We start from the raw sequence: 19,309 nt of genomic DNA, 5'->3' as shown, positions 1-19,309 counted from the left end.
TTACAGATTCACTGCTCTGATTCCCTGTTGTATTTCTTTTGGTTTTGGATAGTCCTTGACAGTTCATTTCCTAGACTGGTATCTGGCTGGTATGATCCTGATTCCATTCAGTGCTTGGCTGAATTCTTCATCTCTTCATTTGATGCTTAGGATTTCAGGATTGCCATTTTCTCTGTTTGGCTTTGTTTTTCGGATCTTTGCTGTAGACGGACGGCGGGGTGCTTCTGCCTATAGTGCCATGTTGCCGGATCTCCGGAGAAGCAAATTCTTGATAACAGTTTCTCTCGGGAGGGGCTTCAGGATGTTCTAGCCTGCCCTAAGAACAAGCACGCCGTTGCCCCCCACCAAGACTAGGTGGCCCTCTTCTTGCCTCCATCCTTCATGCTCTTCCTCTCCACCACTCTTTCTCAGTGCACATTGAAGAATGGTGGCCAGACAGTGCCCATCTGGAAAAGTGCAGCTGAATAGGTATGAATCAGCTTGGGCAGGCGAAAAGTGATTCATGTCTGACCAACTTGGTTTATGCAGTTCAGGTTGTCTGTTCATAATTAAATGATGATTGGTGTGGATGGTGACAGGGGAGAGATTGAATTTACCCTTCCTGTTTTTGTGGAAAGCTGGGGACAGGATGAACAAGGGGAGATGTATTCCCATTTGGCGAAGAACTAATGACACGGTGGAATGGCAGTGATGTTGGCGATTCTGGCACCTTTGGGGTCTTCTATGCTGTGCAGCCTGGTGGTGTGTGGTCCAGAACTCTTTATCGTATTCTCATCTGAAAACCGTCTCCAGGGAGTACACGAAGCTTAATTGATCTACCAGACATAGTTCTTGAATCACTGGGCACTGTGCCTGGGCATAGTTAGGGCTGGAGAGAGGGGTGATGATAAAAACATCTCCCCTCATGTCTCTGCCATCACTCAGATTCAAGCCCAATCCCAGCTCCTGTGTCCTGCTGGTGGTGCTGACTTCCCTTGCTGCAAATTCTCCTAAATATGTTTCTGCCCTGGGCTGGTTTGCTAAATTCCTTATATTTCCTGTGTCCTGTGACAGCTTAATCCTTAAGCCCCTGGGAAGATGAGCCTGAGAACCCTGGTTGTGCTTCACCAATGACACGCCATGCCCCTGCCTCTTCATCTAGTCATAGGTAGTCACTCACTGAGTGCTCACCATGTACTGGGCACTGTACTAGGTTACAGTGAGAGTGGCAGTTGATTGAATACCTACCATGTGCCAGGCACCATATCTCAATTTGTCTTTGCAGCAACCCTCTGAAATGACTGGTAATATCCCCATTTTACTGATGAGGAGATGGAGGCGCAGAGAAGCAAAGTGCCCAAAGTCATAGCTAGAGTTAAGTGGCTAGCGTCAGGATTCAAGCTCAGGCCTGTCTTCAAAGCCCCTTCTCCTTCTATTAAACAATGCCTCCTGTGGTAGACAGGTGTTAGTCAACAACAGAGATCCACGGAGGACTTCTCCTTGGCCGGCTTCTGCTAGGTTCTGGGGTCTTCATACATACCATGGTGAGGTAAGGGTTGAAACAGTCCTCTGTCTCTCTAGGCTCTGAATACTTCCCCACATTCGCAACAGTGCTGTAACCTTTCCTGATCACTAATAAGGCAGAGAGAGAGAAAACCCTAGAAAATGAGGTAGCTTGCTATTCCTAGGGATAAGAATTCCAGGGTGGATAAACATAGAAGTACAGTATAAATAGGAAGACTTCATACGTGAGTAGAGTGAGACACGTTTTGGGGCTGTCGATTGATGCAGTGATGAAGTAAATTCCCCCAATTCAATCTGCCTCCCCAGAGCCCTTTCTTGCTGGTAATTTTCAGTTCACTGAGGAAAGCAAACCCCATTCAAAGCTCCAGACACTTCCTTGGGGTTACTTTTTGGTTAAAGAAGTCTCTTACCTTATGCCATCTCTGTGCCAATTAAATCAGTGGGAAATCTCCTCAAGTGTGAGCACCCTGGGCCTTTACTGTGTAGTTCTCTGTGAAGTTCTGAACTTCACAGTTCAGTTCTCACCCTGCCTGTCTTGCTTTCTCCCTTTCCTCAGGAGTTGACTTTAAGATGAAGACCATAGAGGTAGATGGCATCAAAGTGCGGATACAGATCTGGTGAGTTGGTTAGGAGGAAGGCCTTGGACTGCTCCCCCGCTGCCCCACCATGTATAAAAGCCCTAGGCTGCGTCTGGGATAGTGGCCACTTCTCTGATGGAGAGAAGTCTTAAAAGACTGTCTCCTACTCCTACGTGAACTCTAATTTCTTTTTTAAGAAACCTTATGAGATTGACCGCAAGTCACCAGAAGGCAGGAATGAGAAGAAATTGGCAAACTAACCACTGTGAGTTTGTCTTAGAATAAGGCTGTGCCCCACTGCAGTTAAGATTGGAAGGAGGGAAGGCTGCAGGCCATCATTTAGGGTGGGACCCTAGAGAAAATTCCTCAGTACAGCATGGTACAGTTCCCTGGAGTAGCCACAGCGGGTCTACTGTGGCTCTCAAAGACCTGGAAGCACAGCCTTTGCCAGCATTTGGAGCTGATGCCCAGTTCCAGAATGGTATGGGCATTGCCTTCAGAGGTCCCACAAAGACTGCAGGTATGGCAGCAACCCTCCATCCAGCCAAGTCTGGCCACAATGTCCAAATTGTATAGAGTTGCCTCAGGCTCAGTTATGGTTGTGACTCCTGGTCCAGATGTAGTTGTCAGGAGGGGCCAAGGCATGCTGAATCTTTGACAGCGCCAGCGTAGATGACTGAGCCTCTTCTGCAAAGTCAGGTATGTTTGGACTCCTTTAGGGATCAAAACTCCACTGATTTTCACCCTGCAGCTCCCCAGTTTTTCCTGCAAGGGCACAGGGTCTCCCCAGCTCCTGCTCCTCCCCTCTCCACCTGGCTTCCTTGGTTCCTGCTCCTCTGAGGGCCTGGCTTTCTACTGCAGGGACACAGCGGGGCAGGAGAGGTATCAGACCATCACAAAGCAGTACTATCGACGGGCCCAGGTGAGCCATCATTTTCAGGGTTCAGAGGTGGGAAGCTGCCACCCAAACTCCCAGCTCTGGGTTTCTGAGTTATTTGTGCTACTGATCCCCAAAATAGGGCTTTCAGATTGCCTTCTGGGGAGGGGAGGCCTCTGGGAAGCTTTCAGTTGTCACTGATCATTCAGTCTTCAATTATTCACTGAGTACTCACTGCAGGCAGGTCCCAGTAAGCCCCCTCACCCCCAACTTCCACCCTCCACCCTGGCCAAAGACCCAGGCCAAAGCTTCTAGTGCCTTCCTGCCGCAGGAAGTTCAGCGATGGGCCTAGGAGGCTGGAGCTTTGAAGTTCTGAGAGGGAAGGTGGTGTTTCTGGGTGCTGGGGGAACCTCATACTAGGCTGGGAGAAGGGGCAGAGAGTGGGACCCAGCTTTTAAGGTACCGTACCCCTTTTGGCCCATGACTGTGCATTGTCTGTGTGTGTCTATTTCCTCCATGTCCCTCTCTTTGTTTCTCCCAGGGAATATTTTTAGTCTACGACATTAGCAGCGAGCGCTCTTACCAGCACATCATGAAGTGGGTCAGTGATGTGGATGAGGTAGGAGACCCACCTCAGTGATAAGGGTAGGGAAAGGGGGCCTTAAAGGGGAAGGCAGAGCGAGGGCCAGATGGGAAGGGCCAAAGCTCTCAGGGTTGGCGAGTAAATGCTATCAGGAAACCTTGCCTTCCATACCCCAGTAGCCCCTTGGATGAAGACTTTTGGGTAAGTAAGACATGCAAAAGAAGCCAAGGCTGCCATACCCTCCTGCTCCATTCTCTGCCAGGCATCCATGGCAGTTTCATCCCTGGAAATGAGTTAGTTCAAAGACCCACCCTGTGAATAGCTTCCTTCCTGAAAACTCAGGACTAAGCATAGTTGAGAGACTGGGGTCCTGGTCCTAGCTGTAGAACTGTAGGTAAGCCATTTGAACTCCTGGGGTCCCCAGTTCCTCATCTGTAGAATGAGGGGTTAGACTAAGTCAAGTGTCCTTTCAGCTCTGATACCACTTGTCCAATCCAAGGAAGCACCAATTATAGTATCTCTCCTACCCTAAGCTGTCCCCATGACATCCCTCCGGGACCCCTGGGGTCAGCACAGTGCCTGCATCCAATCAGCCTGTTCTGTCCCTAGGGCTCTTAAACTTAGTGCTGGTTTGTAAACCAGTGTAGACTGTATGGTGGGGGAGAGGGGAGGGAGAAGCAGCACTCACTGGCATCTCTACCTATCCTTTGTCTTTAGTATGCACCAGAAGGCGTCCAGAAGATCCTCATAGGGAATAAGGCCGATGAAGAGCAGAAACGGCAGGTGGGAAGAGAGCAAGGGCAGCAGGTAAGTGAGAGTGAGCTGGCTGAATCCATCCTTGGGTCTCTGGCTACACTTCCAGGGCCAGTCCTAAGAACTGGGATCCAGGCATCTGTTCATCATCATCAGCTCCTCCCATGCCTCCCAGAGTACCCCAAGGTTCTGGGTGACTTGGCATCCTTGGAGAGTTTGCCTTCTGTCCTTCTAGACAGTGGTTTTGGATCCATCCTGAGACAAAGACCTCTTGGACAGCAATTCTCTGAGGTCTAAGTCCCAAAAAACAGGATTATCCTCTTTAAGAGATCGTCTTTGTGTTAGTGATGACAGACTCCAAGTTGCCGACTTCTTCTCTAACAGCATCCAGACATAGCTACCATTTTAGAGTCAGGAAACATCTCCCCCACCCCACCCTCCTCCATACACTCCTACTGCCTTCTTCTTACCCTGGAAAGAGGTAGGAAGGAAAATGAGGGAAGGTGAAGGACCCATGGTTGGAGAGGCCATGGGGACAGAAGGGGTAGGAGGATGGCACTGAGGGAATTTCCAAGTATACAGGGAGATTGCCCTCACAGAGGACAGAAAGCAAGATTGATGTTTCTGAGACAAGAGTCATCCACCCATTCCAGGGGCTTCAACAGCTTTTCTTACCTTCTTTGTTTAATAGCATTCCACTAGCACTTAAAATAGAATTTATTTTTTTGCTATTAAAATATAATACATGGTCACTCTAGAACAATTTGAAAGTGGAGGCAAAACCTACTATAATAGTATTTATTGAGCACTATATGTCAGGCACTGCACTAAGCAAGTGCTTTTAGATGCATAACCCTATTTAATCATTCCACAGCCTTGGACAATAGACACGACTATCATTCCCATTTAACAAATGATGAAACTGGGGCTTAGAGAGAATAAGTGACTTGTCCAAAGTCATAGAGCTGTGAAGTGGCAGCACCGGTATTCAAGTCTGTGTCTGTTTGACTCCAAAGCCCATGTTCTTTATCAAGGTGCCAAACATTTTGGTATCTTCATGTCCTTTGGTATCTTTGGTATCTTTGCATGATATGTATAATGGGTATGTGGATGGGTTATAGGTGTGTTGGGGATAGTATTTGTGGAGCATCTTTTCCCATTCTGTGCTAGTCCATGCCTTGGAAGGAGATCCCAGTCTAGTCTGAGAACTTTACCTACTCTGAGAAATTGTCACGACACAGCCTGGTCTGTGATGTGATGTCAGAACAATGTGCCTAGTGCTGTGGGAGCCTCCCTTCTCTGACCAACTCCCTTTCAGAAATGTTCTTCTCTTGCAGCTGGCTAAGGAGTATGGCATGGACTTCTATGAAACAAGTGCCTGCACCAACCTCAACATTAAAGAGGTGAGATCACTGGAGACCAGCTGCCCTGTCTCTTTGGCTGAGTCCAGCAGAATGGGGTGGCGAGAGGAGGAGGCGGCAGATAGGAGCCGTGATAGTGGAACCTCCCGCTTTGGGCAGATATAAGGCAGCAAGGGAAAGAGGAGGAGATGCTGACTCACCTGTGCCCTTTGGTTTCCCAGTCTTTCACGCGTCTGACGGAGCTGGTGCTGCAAGCCCACAGGAAGGAGCTGGATGGTCTCCGGACACATGCCAGCAATGAGTTGGCACTGGCAGAGCTGGAGGAGGATGAGGGCAAACCTGAGGGCCCAGCAGACTCTCCAAAAACCTGCTGGTGCTGAGGGTCCTTTGTGGGGTACCCGACTCAATACCCGCCTCCCCTCAGGAGGACTGTGGGCAGATGGGAGCCTGGGCTTTGCCCCACTGCTGTCCTCTCATTTGGATGACCCTGTTGAATATCAGTAGCTGTTACTCCCACCTGCCTGGCCCTGACAGCATGGCTGCTGTCAACTCTGAGCAGCCTTGCCCCCAGCCCTCTCCTTGGAGTGGTGTCCTTCAGCCTGTTTCCCCAGCCACAAGCCTGCTATGACCCCTAAGTGCTGCGAGCATGGTCTCACTGCCCCGGGCTTCCCAGACGATGGCCAAGTCTGGAGTCAAGGCCACTTGGAGGCTCCTTCTTTCTCAGTGGATTTTGTCTCCTCTCTGCTTTTTCTCTCTTCTTCCCCCTTTTTGTTCTTTGTCTCCTTCCTCTCCAGTGTGTTTTGTATCAAAGCCCCTCATAGCCTTTTCCCCCTGTGTCCCACTGTATGGCTGCTGGTGCAGCTTCTTTTCCTTCCTTAACCCTGTCCAAGGGAATGGGCCCAGGCTCATGGGGATGCTCCATACCCTCCACTCCAGGGAGAACTACCCCGTCTTTGTGGGTGGGCCAGAAGCTACAGGGTGCTCCTTCCTATTCTCCCCTCCCCAATGCTCCCTTCTTGTGCCATGGGCCTGCCTCACCAGTGATTTGGGAAAGTGGAACATCAAGGTAGGGAGGAAACACTAAACTGGTGGGCCGCAGCCTGGGGCTGTCCTACCTCCACTTGCTCCCCCAGCCTGAGCTTTGGTCTTGCTTGGCTGTGTGCCTACCTGTCTGTCTGGGGAACTGAGCTTAGAGGTGGGTGCTCCAGAGAAGAAGAAAAAAATGGTGAGGGGTGGCAGGGATGAAAAGTCACCTCCATTCTCTACCTCCCATGCAGTGTGGATACAGTTTCTCTCCACCTGGGCTCCTGAATTTACAGATGTGGGCCAGGGCCTGAGGGCACTGCAAGGGCAAGGAGAGCCCTGGGGCCCGTGACACCGACAAGCCACCATGCACTCCAGGAAGAAGAGCATTTGGAGATGAAGGACTAGCTCCTACATCAGGTTAAGAGCCAGGGAGAGCAGGCCAGGGACAGCACTTTGCAGAATATGGCAGCAGCAGGACCTGCTGAGCTCCATCTTCCATTTCTTGTGGGAGAAGAACATTTCCCCACGACCCTCTGGCAGATGTGAGAGGAGCTGTAACCACCTCAGTCTTCAGCTGTCAGGGTTTTCCTGGGACCCAGCATTTGTGGGAGAAGGGCAAGGACCTCATGGGACGAAAGAAAGAAGGCCCTGAGTAGAAATGCTTGGTGCTGTTCTCTTCAGCCTTCAAGATAAAGTGCTCATCTTGCCCCTCCAGCTCCTGAATAGGATGAGGCTTGAGGGTTTGCCAACCACACTGTGGCTACAGGTAGAGGGAATAGGGCTTCCTCCGCCAGAGTTCTTTGTTCAGGAAGAAGTTTCTTTAAGTCCATATGGTCCAAGACTAGCTTGAAGGAGAAGGAACAAGTTGATTACCACCCCTACTAGGGTCCCTCCCCAGTCCCCACTTGCAAGGTGGGAGAAGCCTAGGTAAAAGGATCATTCTCAAGCTACATTAGCTGCACCCACATGGCTGGGGCAGGTGCTGGGCATGGAGCAGTCTTCAACTTAGGACCAAAATCTAGGGCACACACATCTGAAGGAATCCTCCTTACTCCAAAAAAGATGGGGGGCAAAATCACCAGATCTTTCCTGCTGTCTCTTAACCAGGGAACAGCCAGCAGTAGAGGGTAGCTCAGGATTTAGGAACAGGGTAGGTTAGCATAGTACAAGGAAGAGGAGTGCAGGAGTAGTTATAAATTCTTAGCTAATCAGAAACTTTGCTGACTCTTTAGGATGAAGCCATGGCTGTGGCTGGGGATGCTTCCTTAAGGACTGACTCCTTGGGTACTAAGACATATGCAGTATCACATATGGGGCTGGGGAGGTCGGCAGTGCCAACCCTCAGCCTGCCCTCAACCAGGGACTTCAGTAAGGGGAAGTTATATTCAGCATTGGCTCCAACCTGTGGGTCAGTATTGCAGCTTTCCCTGAAGATCAGGCAGAGCACCATTGCCTTTCTCCTAGCCTCCTCAGGAAAGAGGGACTATATTTTTATTGTACCCTAGGGATTCTGGAAGGGAAAGAATGGGGTCAGGACTCTATGGACTGACTAGCCCTATCCACAAGGGCCATAGCTGGGGAAAGGGATGAGACCAGAAGGAGGGATTGGGATTTTGGGGTGCAGCTACACTTACTAGGTACCAGAATCGGCCTCTCACCCGTAAACTTCTCCAGTCCAAGAGGTGACCTGGGATCTGGCATTAGGTCCAGACTGTTGAGCAGGCCCACCTGGCCTGTTAACTCATCACCACCTCTGTACCTGTTGTCTTGAGACTCAGCCCAGCCCCAGGTACCACTGCTCCTGAGCCCCTACCATCTCCCTGTGACGGGTGAACTTTGTGTACTGTGTCTCGGGTCCATTATATGAATTGTGAGCACGGTTCATTTATTTTAAACACAGATGTTTACAAAATAAAGAATATTTCAAACCACAGGTGTGGCTGCCTGTATTGAGTCCCTTTGAGTAGGTTGGTCTCATTTGGGCCCTGGTGGTGATGGGGGAGGGGGTTCTGGAAGGCTAAAGCCACAGCCATGGAATCAGCAAACATTGTCCTCTGATTTGTACCTTCCCTGATGCTACCTGCGGGGGAGCCCAAAGCAAAGCCTCCATGGCCTGCAGTAATAGGCTTACACTGCAGAAATATGATTAAGCACAAGGAAGAACTTGCTAACAGTCGTTGGGTGGATGCTGAATATCTGCGTCTGAGGGAATCTCTAAAGTCAAGATGGTTCTTACCTGTTTTGGATGGAACAGGTCTTCCCAAAGGCATGAGGAAAGATTAAATCTCAGCACTCCATGGAGTATTTAATACCATATTTTGGGGTACGGAGTTGTATGAAGTAGAGAGAATGAGGTAAAGATAGCATGAAGAAGGAAGGAGTACAACAAGGCAAGGCAATAGTAGCCTAAGATCTTAACCTGAACTCCTCAGTTTATGGAGTACTTATAATACTTTATCTCCTTTAAGCCTAACAATTGCTGTGTGAGATAGGGAGGGTGGCTATCTTTATCCACATTCAACAGATAACAAAACAATTTACAGAGGTTAAAAGATTTGCCTAGTGGCACCAAGTAATAGTGGCAGAGTTGGTCTAGAAACCACTGAATTGGAACCTCTGGAAGGTAAAGCTTTGGCATCTCTATTTAGAAAGATCTATAGGTGATTCTCATTTGCAGCCAGAGTTGAGAACCACCTACTGAGGCTTTGTGCTTACTAAGCCAATGCTGTTTCCACAACAACCACTGTCCCTGCGGAAAGTTGTGGGAGTCACGCTTGTTAGTGCATACCCAAAGTCAGAAGCTGCTGGAAAGTGGGGCCAGATGGGTTGAGGTAAAGTTGAAGACAAGGAGGTATTTTAGAGAGCCTCATCAGTTTTATTCTGTCATGAAAGATGAGAACCTGGGAGACTCATAAGGGTCCTAGGTTGCACCTGGAGAAAAGGAAAGAAGAGGGAACCCCCTCAAGGCTCAGCAACTTCCATGGCCTTCCTAGAGAGGGATCATAAAAGAGCAGCCACTAAGAGATGTCTGGAAGCCCAGAAAGTACTGAGGAAGCTCTAGGCATGCAGATAAATCTCTAGCAAGCTGATGTCATTACAGGTTTTGCCCACTGTCAGTGCCAAGTCCTGGCTCAGTGGCTTGGTAGGGAGGCATATTGGCTGCTTCTGAGGACTCCTAGACACAGCAGGGGACATACTTCACTCTGTTCTTCCTGCCATCTCTTCTAGTGGCAAAAGATTCCGTTCCCACTTAGGTAATGAAGGCTTTTTTTTAGGAGCAGCCTTTTGAGATATGTAGGTCCCCGCATACTATGAACACCCATGGAGCAGGTTACAAAACACAGAAAAGCTGAGCACTCTCTGGCAAGTAGTTCTTCCATCTCTTCAACAAATCGGATCCTTAAGAACAGCTGCTCCCCAGCCTTGCTTATTTGCTGTTCTAAGAGACAGTTCCCAATGGATGTGTGCCTGTGAAAACACTCTCTAGCAGTAAAACATTTGCATTGTTACTGAAATTTCACTGTAAAATCCCAAAGCCAGGTAAAGCCTAATTATCTGTTTTACTGATGGAGAAATCAAGGCATTAAAAAAAGAAGAAGATTGTTGAGTTAGTGGCTGCTTGGAAGAATAAAGTGGCATTACGGTCTTTTTCGTCTCTGTGGGCTTCCAGGGTGGGTTTCCATGACAGCCCTTAGCAGACATTCAGATGACCTACAATATATGGCACGGCTGGTGGTGAAAACTCCATGAATATCCTGGCTGGCTCTTCAACCACAGTGGCTTCAACTCCCTGCCCACTTTCTTCAGTGGGGAGATGACCAGCACAAGCCCCCCCCTCTGAAAAGTCTTCGGGACTGAACCTTTGTCTAAGGGGAGATAGGTGCAGCTCAGCCACCTTGAGTTTACCCCCGTTCTGTGACTCCTCCTCACCCTTACCACAGTGAGGACTGCACCTTCTTCGTCAGGGAGGCAGGGGACCACATGCGATATGTAGATGGTATAGTGCTGGGGGGCAAGGGCAGACATGTTTTCCAGGACAAGAAACACACTCACTGAAAGACTTTTCAAGACTTCATCTCTTCAGCCTGGTGCAAGCTGAGGCACTGAAAGCTGTTGCTTCTAGAAAAATCACACACTCTCCTCCTAAGCGTCCCTTTGATTTCGTGTTTGTGGAAAGCAACAGCCAAAGAGAAAAATTTCAACAGTGACAGGTATATTTCAGTTGTAGTCTGAGTCAGGCGAACATGAGCCTGATTCTGTTCCTCATCTTTCAGATCTCAGCCGGCGCTGACCTCTCACTGCACAATTCAGAGCTTGGCACTCAGCAGGCATTCAATAAATGTCTGTACCAAGTGAAAACAACTTGCTGGGGCAAGTAGGAGTCAATCCTTGTGCATCTCTCCCTCCCTTTTTTCCTCCCCATTCGACCTTTAGGGTTCTAGTTTCCTGCAAGTAGTTAATTATTCATGTCTGCTCAGAGATATCAAATTGGCCCTTCCCAGGTTGCCAGTAGGGTGGGGCAGGGAGGCATCTTCGATCGTAGTCCGTAAATAGGAGGAGGAACCTCCTTGTTCAAACAGCACTTACAGGTGGGTGACTGTTTCTGCTAAGTCATCCTGGGGATGCTCAAAGCCCCATTGTGAGATCCTTATCCTTCCTCGTTCCTGGCTCCTCCCCCACCCCCTTCTCTTTAATAGGCCCTTAGGCGGGCTTCTGCCACTCTGCAGGCCTCACTCTGCGCTTCCACCATGGCTCACATTGCCAAGTCCTTCTACGACCTAAGTGCTATCAGCCTGGAGGGGGACAAGATAGATTTCAATACATTCCGAGGCAGGGCAGTGCTGATTGAGAATGTGGCCTCGCTCTGAGGCACAACCACCCGGGACTACACCCAGCTCAACGAGCTGCAATGCCGCTTTCCCAGGCGTCTGGTGATTCTTGGCTTCCCTTGCAACCAATTTGGACATCAGGTGAGGGGTCCTTTGTATTGTACCCAAGGAGCTGGGCTGATGTAGCTTGAGGGGGATAAAGGGAGGGGGTGAGTGAATGTGTGTTGGCGTGTCTGGAATCGTGGGGTATGTTGTTAATCTAGGTCTTTAAGTGAATACCGAGGGAAAGTATGTATGATTCTAACCGTCTGTACCTCTTAGTTTTGAGATTAAATACTGTTTACTGTTTATTGTCTTTATTGTCTCCTCACTATACTCCATGAGAGCAGGTGTCAGGCCTGTTTCTTTTCTCCGTTGTGTCCTCACTGCCTAGGGTATAGAAACCAAAACCAAACCAAATCTGTTGACATCAAGTTGATTCTGACTCATAGCGACCCTATAGGACAGAGAAGAACTGCCCCATAGGGTTTCCAAGGAGTGGCTAGTGGATTTGAACTGCTGACCTTTTGTTCAGCAGCTGAGCTCTTAACCACTGCACCACTAGGGCTCCAGGGTATAGAAGGCACCCATTAAATGTTTGTTGAATGAATGAGCGGAGGAAATAGAAGATCAAGAATCAAACTAGGATTGGACTGACTCAGGAGACCTTAGTCCTACCTAGTCTTGGTTCTGCTGTTTAAGGGGTCTGTGCCCTAGAAACAGTCACTCAAATTTTCTTAGTTTCCTCAACTGTAAATTGGGGATAATACCGTTTATAGGATTATTGTGAGGTTCAGGGGATACAAAAGTAACTTGAAAAAATTAAGTATTATACAAATGCAAACAACTTGTTTATTTAGATTGAAGGTTTAAAAAAATAAATCAGCCACATGGAAAGCGAATACAGGGGAGGGCCAAGGGTTTGCAGCAAGCATGTGTCTCCTCTCTGGGTCACGTGTACCTCTCTGTCTCTGATTAATGAATGGGTCAAGTCGTTATAGATCTTCAGCCCAGACACCTCAAGTTATCTTTTAAGGGATTTTTTTCTATTTCTACTTATGATCTTAATAGCACAAGCAGGCAGAATGTCCCCATGTGAACCCCCTAATTATAATCCCCTTAGTTTAATTCACAGTGGTATGAAGGCAAGGAAAAGATTAGCAGAGATGTAAAGCAGGAAGGCTGAAGTGTCACTGGCTGTGACAAACCTGAGCCAAAACCATTACTGCTCTCACTCTTCCTTCCCTGTCTCAGTCCTCTTCATAGGCTTTGTCATGGCAGGGGAGACAGAAAGGGCAAAACCCCTTTAGCAGTCTCTCTCTTTCCCTAGAGGTGCCTCCAGCCTTATGCCATCATTTCAGCCTAGCTAGTTGCTGGAAGGAGTCCATAACCTACCAGAAGCCAGCTAGCCATTTGCATTAAGAGATAAGAAGTCTAATACAGAGCAACTCTAGGCTTATGGTGTCATGATGCCTCCACTGACTGTACTAATTGGCTCTAGTAGGTTAGAGGAATTCTCTCCCCGAGGAGGATATATGACTCCTAAACTGGGGTGAAATGGAAGAGAGAGAGGATCATGAATAAGGATTATCACAGCACTTTTGGGGTTGTTAGGGTAGGGAATGCTGAGTGGAGATAGGACAGGGATGGCAATGGGGAGGCAGTGAAGACAGGTAATAGTTTCAGAGCTAAAGCATTCATAGTTGAGTATAGTGAGTGAATATGAGGTACAAAATTCTTGGGATAGCAGCCTCTAAGTGAAAGGAGTAATGATTACATATTCACAACCTTTAGCCCTCAAGCACTTATTCCCTTAACTTCCCCTTCCCCTGTGTCTAGTCCCAGCCCTAAACTCTCTATCCTATTTAATTCATGCCTGCAGGTCACTAAGTAATTCCATCTAGAGGACATTTATTGTTGTCTCTAACTTGCTTTTCCTTTGTGGTACGTGAGAACTAGACTTACTTGGATGGGGTCTTCTTTCATCAAAGCCTCCTCCTACTTGCAGTTTAGTTCTAGGATGAGGCAGAATGAAAGCAAGAAGCTGTATATCCCACTCCTTTGGATCTCAATTTCATCCTTAGTTCAATGAACAGAGCAGGGCAGAGGCAAAGGCAATACTCAACACTTATATGTAATTAAAAGCAACAGAGACAAATCCACGGCAGAGGGAGAGGGAAGGTGGTGGCAGGATGTGTGTGCGTGCGTGTGTGTAGGTACGTAGGTAGGTAAGTAGAGGAGGGTGTTCTAGACAGTGTAGCCTGAGATCTCCTTTCCCTTTCTTTCTTCTACCCTAAACTCAAGGTTTCTTGAAGCTTAGGGTATCTTGAACAGATACCTTAAGAACTGCTCAGGGTAGATTGGAAAGAGAAGCAACAGCTCAAAAGTGCTAAATCTTTCAGTATAAGAACAGCGAAGCTAGGAACTGCAAGAATTTTCAGAAACTATCAAACAATAACTGTGAAGGGGAAAACTCTAAGTCAAGAAAGAGCAGGCCAAAACAAACGGGGAAGGAACAGAGAAAGACTGAGACAGAGACGGTGAGGTGGGGCAGTGGAGGGGGCGAGAAACACACAGAAAAGAATGATCTTGGAAGGGAATAGAAGGGTGAAAGATATGCATGGCATGGATCCTTCAGTTTCCCCTTTCCTTTTCCATGCTCTTTGTCTTTTTCCTTCCTCAGGAGAACTGTCAGAATGAGGAGATCCTGAACAGTCTCAAGTATGTCCGCCCTGGAGGTGGTTTCCAGCCCACATTTACCCTTATCCAAAAGTGTGAGGTGAATGGTCAGAACGAGCATCCTGTCTTCGCCTACCTGAAGGACAAGCTCCCCTACCCTTATGATGACCCACTTTCCCTCATGACCGACCCCAAGTACATCATTTGGAGCCCTGTGCGCCGCTCAGACGTGTCCTGGAACTTTGAGAAGTTCCTTATAGGGCCGGAGGGGGAGCCCTTCCGACGCTACAGCCGCACCTTCCTTACTATCAACATTGAGCCTGACATCAAGCGCCTCCTCAAAGTTGCCATATAGATATGAGCTATTCAGCACACAGATCTCCCACTCCATCCAGTCCCTCAGCATCCTTCCTTAGGATTCAGTGTGCCTTCAGGAGATACTGCTGGACCTAAGCTTTCCCTTGAGATCAGTCCCCTTCATTGAAGAGACTGCCTTTCCGGTCTGCCTGTTTCCTTTCCCTCTCCCAACCCTCTGGTTGCTGGTTCCACTTAGAACTCCAAGACGTGGGTAGGCTCTGGACCTTCGCAGAATGATGGCACCTTCCTAAACCTTATGGGCTGTGTCTGAGAAATGTGAAGAGCCTAGGGCCATCCTCCTAGATGAGTCCAATAAAGGGCAGGTGTGGAAACAGTGAGGCTCTGTGTCTTTTTCCTTGATAAAGAATAGAGGGAAGGTAAAAAACTGCAGGTGGAATAGAGAAGCTGGTAGCATACAAAGGTTTGGTAGAGGGAGGCTCTGATTGAGGAGACACCCACCCAATTACTGTCTGGAAAGTGGGCTCTGGTCAAGGTCTACCGAGGCAGTTGGAATTACAGGAAATGCAAATTGAATTATTACTTTATGACTTTTCTCCAGAACTGGGGAAAACAAGAAGGTGGTAAGGGAGGCAAAGAGGAGGAAACCATCCTTTTGGGCCCTTTGGTTGAGGTTACTGGGAGGTCAATTAGAAGATTACGATGGGAAGACGTCATTCTCTCTGTGGGTACTGAGCCAACTAAATACTATCTGCACTTTGAGAAATTCCTGGAAAGTCAGTTCGGTCAACTTTTACTGTTAATAAGGGTATGGAGGTGCAGTTACTGGAAACACAAAGAACATTTTATCCTTTTCCTGATCACCTTGTGGCGTAACATTTATTCTTGACTATTTGCCAGATAGATTCTTTTTTTAAAGTTCACATTCCATCCCATCCTTCTCAAACGCATATATTCAAAAATTCAGGCACAAGATAAACATGTTTAGGCATGAATGACTCGGTTCATTTCTCCTTCCGTGGGGGTGGGGATGGGAGAGGGTGTCTTTTCGTATCTGCCGATGTAACAGCTGTTCACTGTAGAACAGAATCCTGCTGAACGGCTTTGTAAGGATGGTGCCCTAGATTTCTCATCCAGTGTAGGCCTATTAAAAAAGTACCAGCACCACCAGGGCCAGGTCCTATCATGTTCTGGAGAAGATACCTGTTGAAAGACCACTGCTCCTGTCACTTTGCCCCACACACTGTCCTGGAACCTTCCCATTTCACCTTTCTCTTCTTTGACCACTAGATGGCGTATTTTACTACTCTTCATTGAAGTCCTGGAGGGCCAGTTCTCCAATTGGACACACTACTTGAGAACCCCAATGCTGAGGGGAAAATGCTTTTCCCTTAATTATTCTGCTCCCTACAACCATTTTTTTTTTTTTTTATTGTTGTGCTTTAAGTGAAAGTTTACAATTCAGGTTAGTCTCTCATACAAAAATTCATACATACATTGTTATGTTATCCTAGTTCCACAATCATTTTTTAAGTACTTGTGTCATCTGAGAAATACCAGTGGAATAGAGGTTAAGGATCCCTTCAAGTAAGAAGAGTTTTCAACTAATGCTATCAGGATAACTAATGTTATCAGGAGGGACCAGTTCCTGGAGAAGGACGTCATGCTTGGTAAAGTGGAGGGTCAGCAATAAAGAGGAAGACCCTCAACGAGATGGAGTGACACAGTGGGTCCAACAATGAGCTCAAACACAGCAATGATTGTGAGGATGGCACCGGACGCGGCGGTGTTTTGTTCTGTTGTACACAGGGTTGCTATGAGTCAGAACCAACTCCATGGCATCTAACAACAACAATGCTATCTCACTGACTGTGCTTTACTTGGAAAGAGTAACCTGAGAGTGATAGTGGGAATCCCATTGCATCCTTCTGCAGGGCTCTCTGTTAAATTAAGGCTAACCTTAACTTGATTCTTTCAAAAATGCAAGTCTTTTCAGATTCCTGCTCTTGAAATCAGCAGCTGGGGTATGAATTCTTTGGGGGCAGTCTCAGGGCAGGACCACACACCGATTTTACAGCAGTAACCGTGGAGACAAGTTGCTTCCCTGATGAAATAAAATGCAGAATTCATGTTGGATGCTAGCATGATTTGTTCACTATCCTGATAGTGTTTAGCCTGTTGTTATGTCCAATAACAGAGCCAATTATCCCGGATGTTGGTATTATGCCACAGGAAATGCCAGTATAGTATGCTGGGTCTTTCCTATGGGGATCAAGTTGAAAGAATTGTTTGGGGATTCCCAAAGGAACAGGGAATTACAGTATGACTTTGCAGAGACAGTCAGAAAGGGCCATAATGCTGGAAGAGGGCCCCTCACTTGGGCAGAGAAAATGTTATTTGCTTCAGGGGGAACCTGACAAGTTTGTCTCAACAGGAAACAGGAAAGACAGGGTTGGAGGAGCTTGTTTTACAAGGATCTTTAGCTTTACTAAATCTTTAGTGGTGCTGTTGTTAAAATGATGAGAAATGAGAAATTGTTTCCTTTATTCTTCATCGTTGTTTAGCCCCCTTTCGTCCTCAGAAATATCAGTTTGTGGTCATAAACAGACAAGGCAAAGGTTAATATAATCACCCACTTTCCTAGATAAACAGAACCATTTAATCAAATATCCCTAGGGCATTCAGAAAGCAGGGAGATGTCTCGTTAACAAGCCCTCCCAGAAGGGCTGAGGTAATGATACTCAATTTAGACAATGGACAGAATCACTTCTCTAAGGGCTACCTGTACATAGCATTACACAGCTTAAAAATGCTTTCACCTACATTGTTTCATTTGATTTGAAAACCTCTGTGAAAGAGGTGTGTTTCTGTATTTCCACTGAAGAAACTGAGGTACACATAGGCCAAGTGCCTTTCCAATGATCTACCATTAGTAGGTGGCAAAGCTAACTGTAGACCTAGGTCTCCTGACTTCCTTTCCACTCAACCATACTGTATCTCACAATAGAGACTTGTACTACACACAAGAAACATACACTTTAAAATGGAGGCCTCAAATTCAATGAAGTGAGCTCTACTCACAAAATAAAAGAATAAAACAGAAGGACTCCTATACACTGAAATAAAGAATAGTGAACGTTAATCTCTTAGTGGTAATTTACAAGTAATAAACTATATTTGATTGTGCCCAAACTATATCATGTCAATTAATTAGTATTGGAACCCAAGACCATGTGAAAAAGACAGAGCTGGCTAAAACAACAACACAAAAATATAGGCTGAGCTTTTAAACTTAACAGCCCGACTAGCAAGACCTAAGGTCTGTCCATCATGGAAATAGTAGAGACAGAAGGCTGAAATGAGGTGCCATGACAAGCCCATGTTCCCAATTACACCCGCAAGTGATTTCTTTTCCTTCTTATATCTCAAGAAGGAGAGTAAAGAAGACAAATGCTTTTGCCTAGTTCCTCTTTATCTGAACCATAAAGATTAAGTGGAACTGAGTTCAAGAGGTTTTTCTTCTATTAGATCCGCAGAAGAATTCTAAAAGATGGCAAAGCATCACAATACACAGTACGATACTGGTTTAATAGTAATGACACATGAGGATAAAATCTTATGTTTAAAATTTTTGTAATATATGGTCCAAAACAAACAGATAATCATTATATATTCTGCAATAGAAGAGGATGTCAGTAAGGGCATACAAAATCGTAGTCTTGAACTCCAAATGACTAAGTTGGCAGCATTAGCAAATCTTTTTAAGAAGCGACAGTTCAGAAGCTATAATGGGCTTAGTACTGCTATTTAAAGTAATGAAGCATTTTCTGTGCTTTCTGGATTCATTTCATCAAACGATTTCCTCAGCAGGTCAGATACAGATTTGCAACAGAGTGGAAACATTTTCCAGGAATAAAACATCTGATCCCTAAGGAGCAGCTGACTTAACTTTTCTGAGTAATAAATCTCGGTCTGACATACCTAGGTTCCTCAGAGTGCAGCCACTGATACTTTCAACCTCTTCCTAACCTTGCCAGTCCCTTGTACTTAATGTTTACTGAACACTATTGAGAGGGAGTCACTGTACTAGCTGTGTGACCTTGAGAAAGTTACTTAACTTCATGCCTTAGTTTCTTTGGCTCTAAAATGGGGTAACAATAGTACTACCTGCCTCATGGAGTTGTTAATGAGGATTAAATAAGCAAAGCACTTAAAAAGGCCTCGGCACAGAGGAAGCACTCAAACCTCAGCTATTATTATAATTATTGCATTATACAACAAAGTTTTTCCCTGGGCACTGAACACTTTGCTCACTTTTTCTTCTTACAAGTAAAGCTTTAGTTCAGAAAAAAATCTCTTATGGTATGAAGAGGAAACAAACATGTTTTTAATGCCTGACCCTTTAAAATTGGGTTTCAGAATGAGAACTAAGCAACCACGTTGTATCTAGTAATTTACATGCTTTCCAAAGCACTTTACATTTAATTCATTTGTATCTCCTAACAATACTGTGAAAGAGGCATGATATAAATTTTTATTAACCATGTATTATAAAAATGTAACAAAGAAGTCCAAAGTAATGCATTCTTAATGATTATACTGCTACCAAGTGGCAGAGAGGCCCAAATGTTAGGGTTTATGACTCCCAAGCCAGTGGTCTTTCAAGTATGCAAAGTAAGATATTCTTAGATTCCTTTGGAGTAACTGAAACCATTTTTATAATTACTTAATATTAACTAAAACCCACACTTTATTCAGACTGCCTT

At 46.4% G+C, this 19,309-nt stretch overlaps 3 protein-coding genes across 4 annotated transcripts in view; 2 read left to right on the top strand and 1 right to left on the bottom strand.

Annotated features, from left to right (window-relative positions):
- RAB15 (RAB15, member RAS oncogene family) overlaps window positions 1-6,491 on the top strand; it is a 32,324-nt gene extending 25,833 nt beyond the window's left edge. The window contains exons 2-7 of one of the 2 annotated variants that reach the window (XM_023726280.1): window positions 2,060-2,120; window positions 2,943-3,003; window positions 3,500-3,577; window positions 4,259-4,348; window positions 5,632-5,697; window positions 5,877-6,491. In XM_023726280.1, coding sequence (XP_023582048.1) covers window positions 2,074-2,120; window positions 2,943-3,003; window positions 3,500-3,577; window positions 4,259-4,348; window positions 5,632-5,697; window positions 5,877-6,035 — 501 coding nt within the window. In that variant the 5' untranslated portion in view covers window positions 2,060-2,073 and the 3' untranslated portion in view covers window positions 6,036-6,491. Of the gene's footprint in view, window positions 1-743; window positions 2,121-2,942; window positions 3,004-3,499; window positions 3,578-4,258; window positions 4,349-5,631; window positions 5,698-5,876 lie in introns of those variants that run through there. The other variant, XM_023726279.1, reaches the window with a different exon arrangement.
- FNTB (farnesyltransferase, CAAX box, beta) overlaps window positions 1-19,309 on the bottom strand; it is a 164,923-nt gene that overhangs the window by 125,500 nt on the left and 20,114 nt on the right. The window lies entirely within an intron of this gene.
- On the top strand, window positions 11,343-14,917 carry GPX2 (glutathione peroxidase 2). Its single transcript, XM_004370952.2, has 2 exons — window positions 11,343-11,651; window positions 14,233-14,917. Exons 1-2 carry the CDS (start codon window positions 11,430-11,432, stop codon window positions 14,581-14,583), a joined length of 573 nt encoding a protein of 190 aa, XP_004371009.2. The 5' UTR covers window positions 11,343-11,429; the 3' UTR covers window positions 14,584-14,917.

This window comes from Trichechus manatus, unplaced genomic scaffold (assembly GCF_000243295.1).
Source record: "Trichechus manatus latirostris isolate Lorelei unplaced genomic scaffold, TriManLat1.0 scaffold00010, whole genome shotgun sequence".
Taxonomy (NCBI): domain Eukaryota; kingdom Metazoa; phylum Chordata; class Mammalia; order Sirenia; family Trichechidae; genus Trichechus; species Trichechus manatus.
Note: the sequence above shows the minus strand (reverse complement) of the source record. Positions and strands in the feature narration are given on the sequence as shown.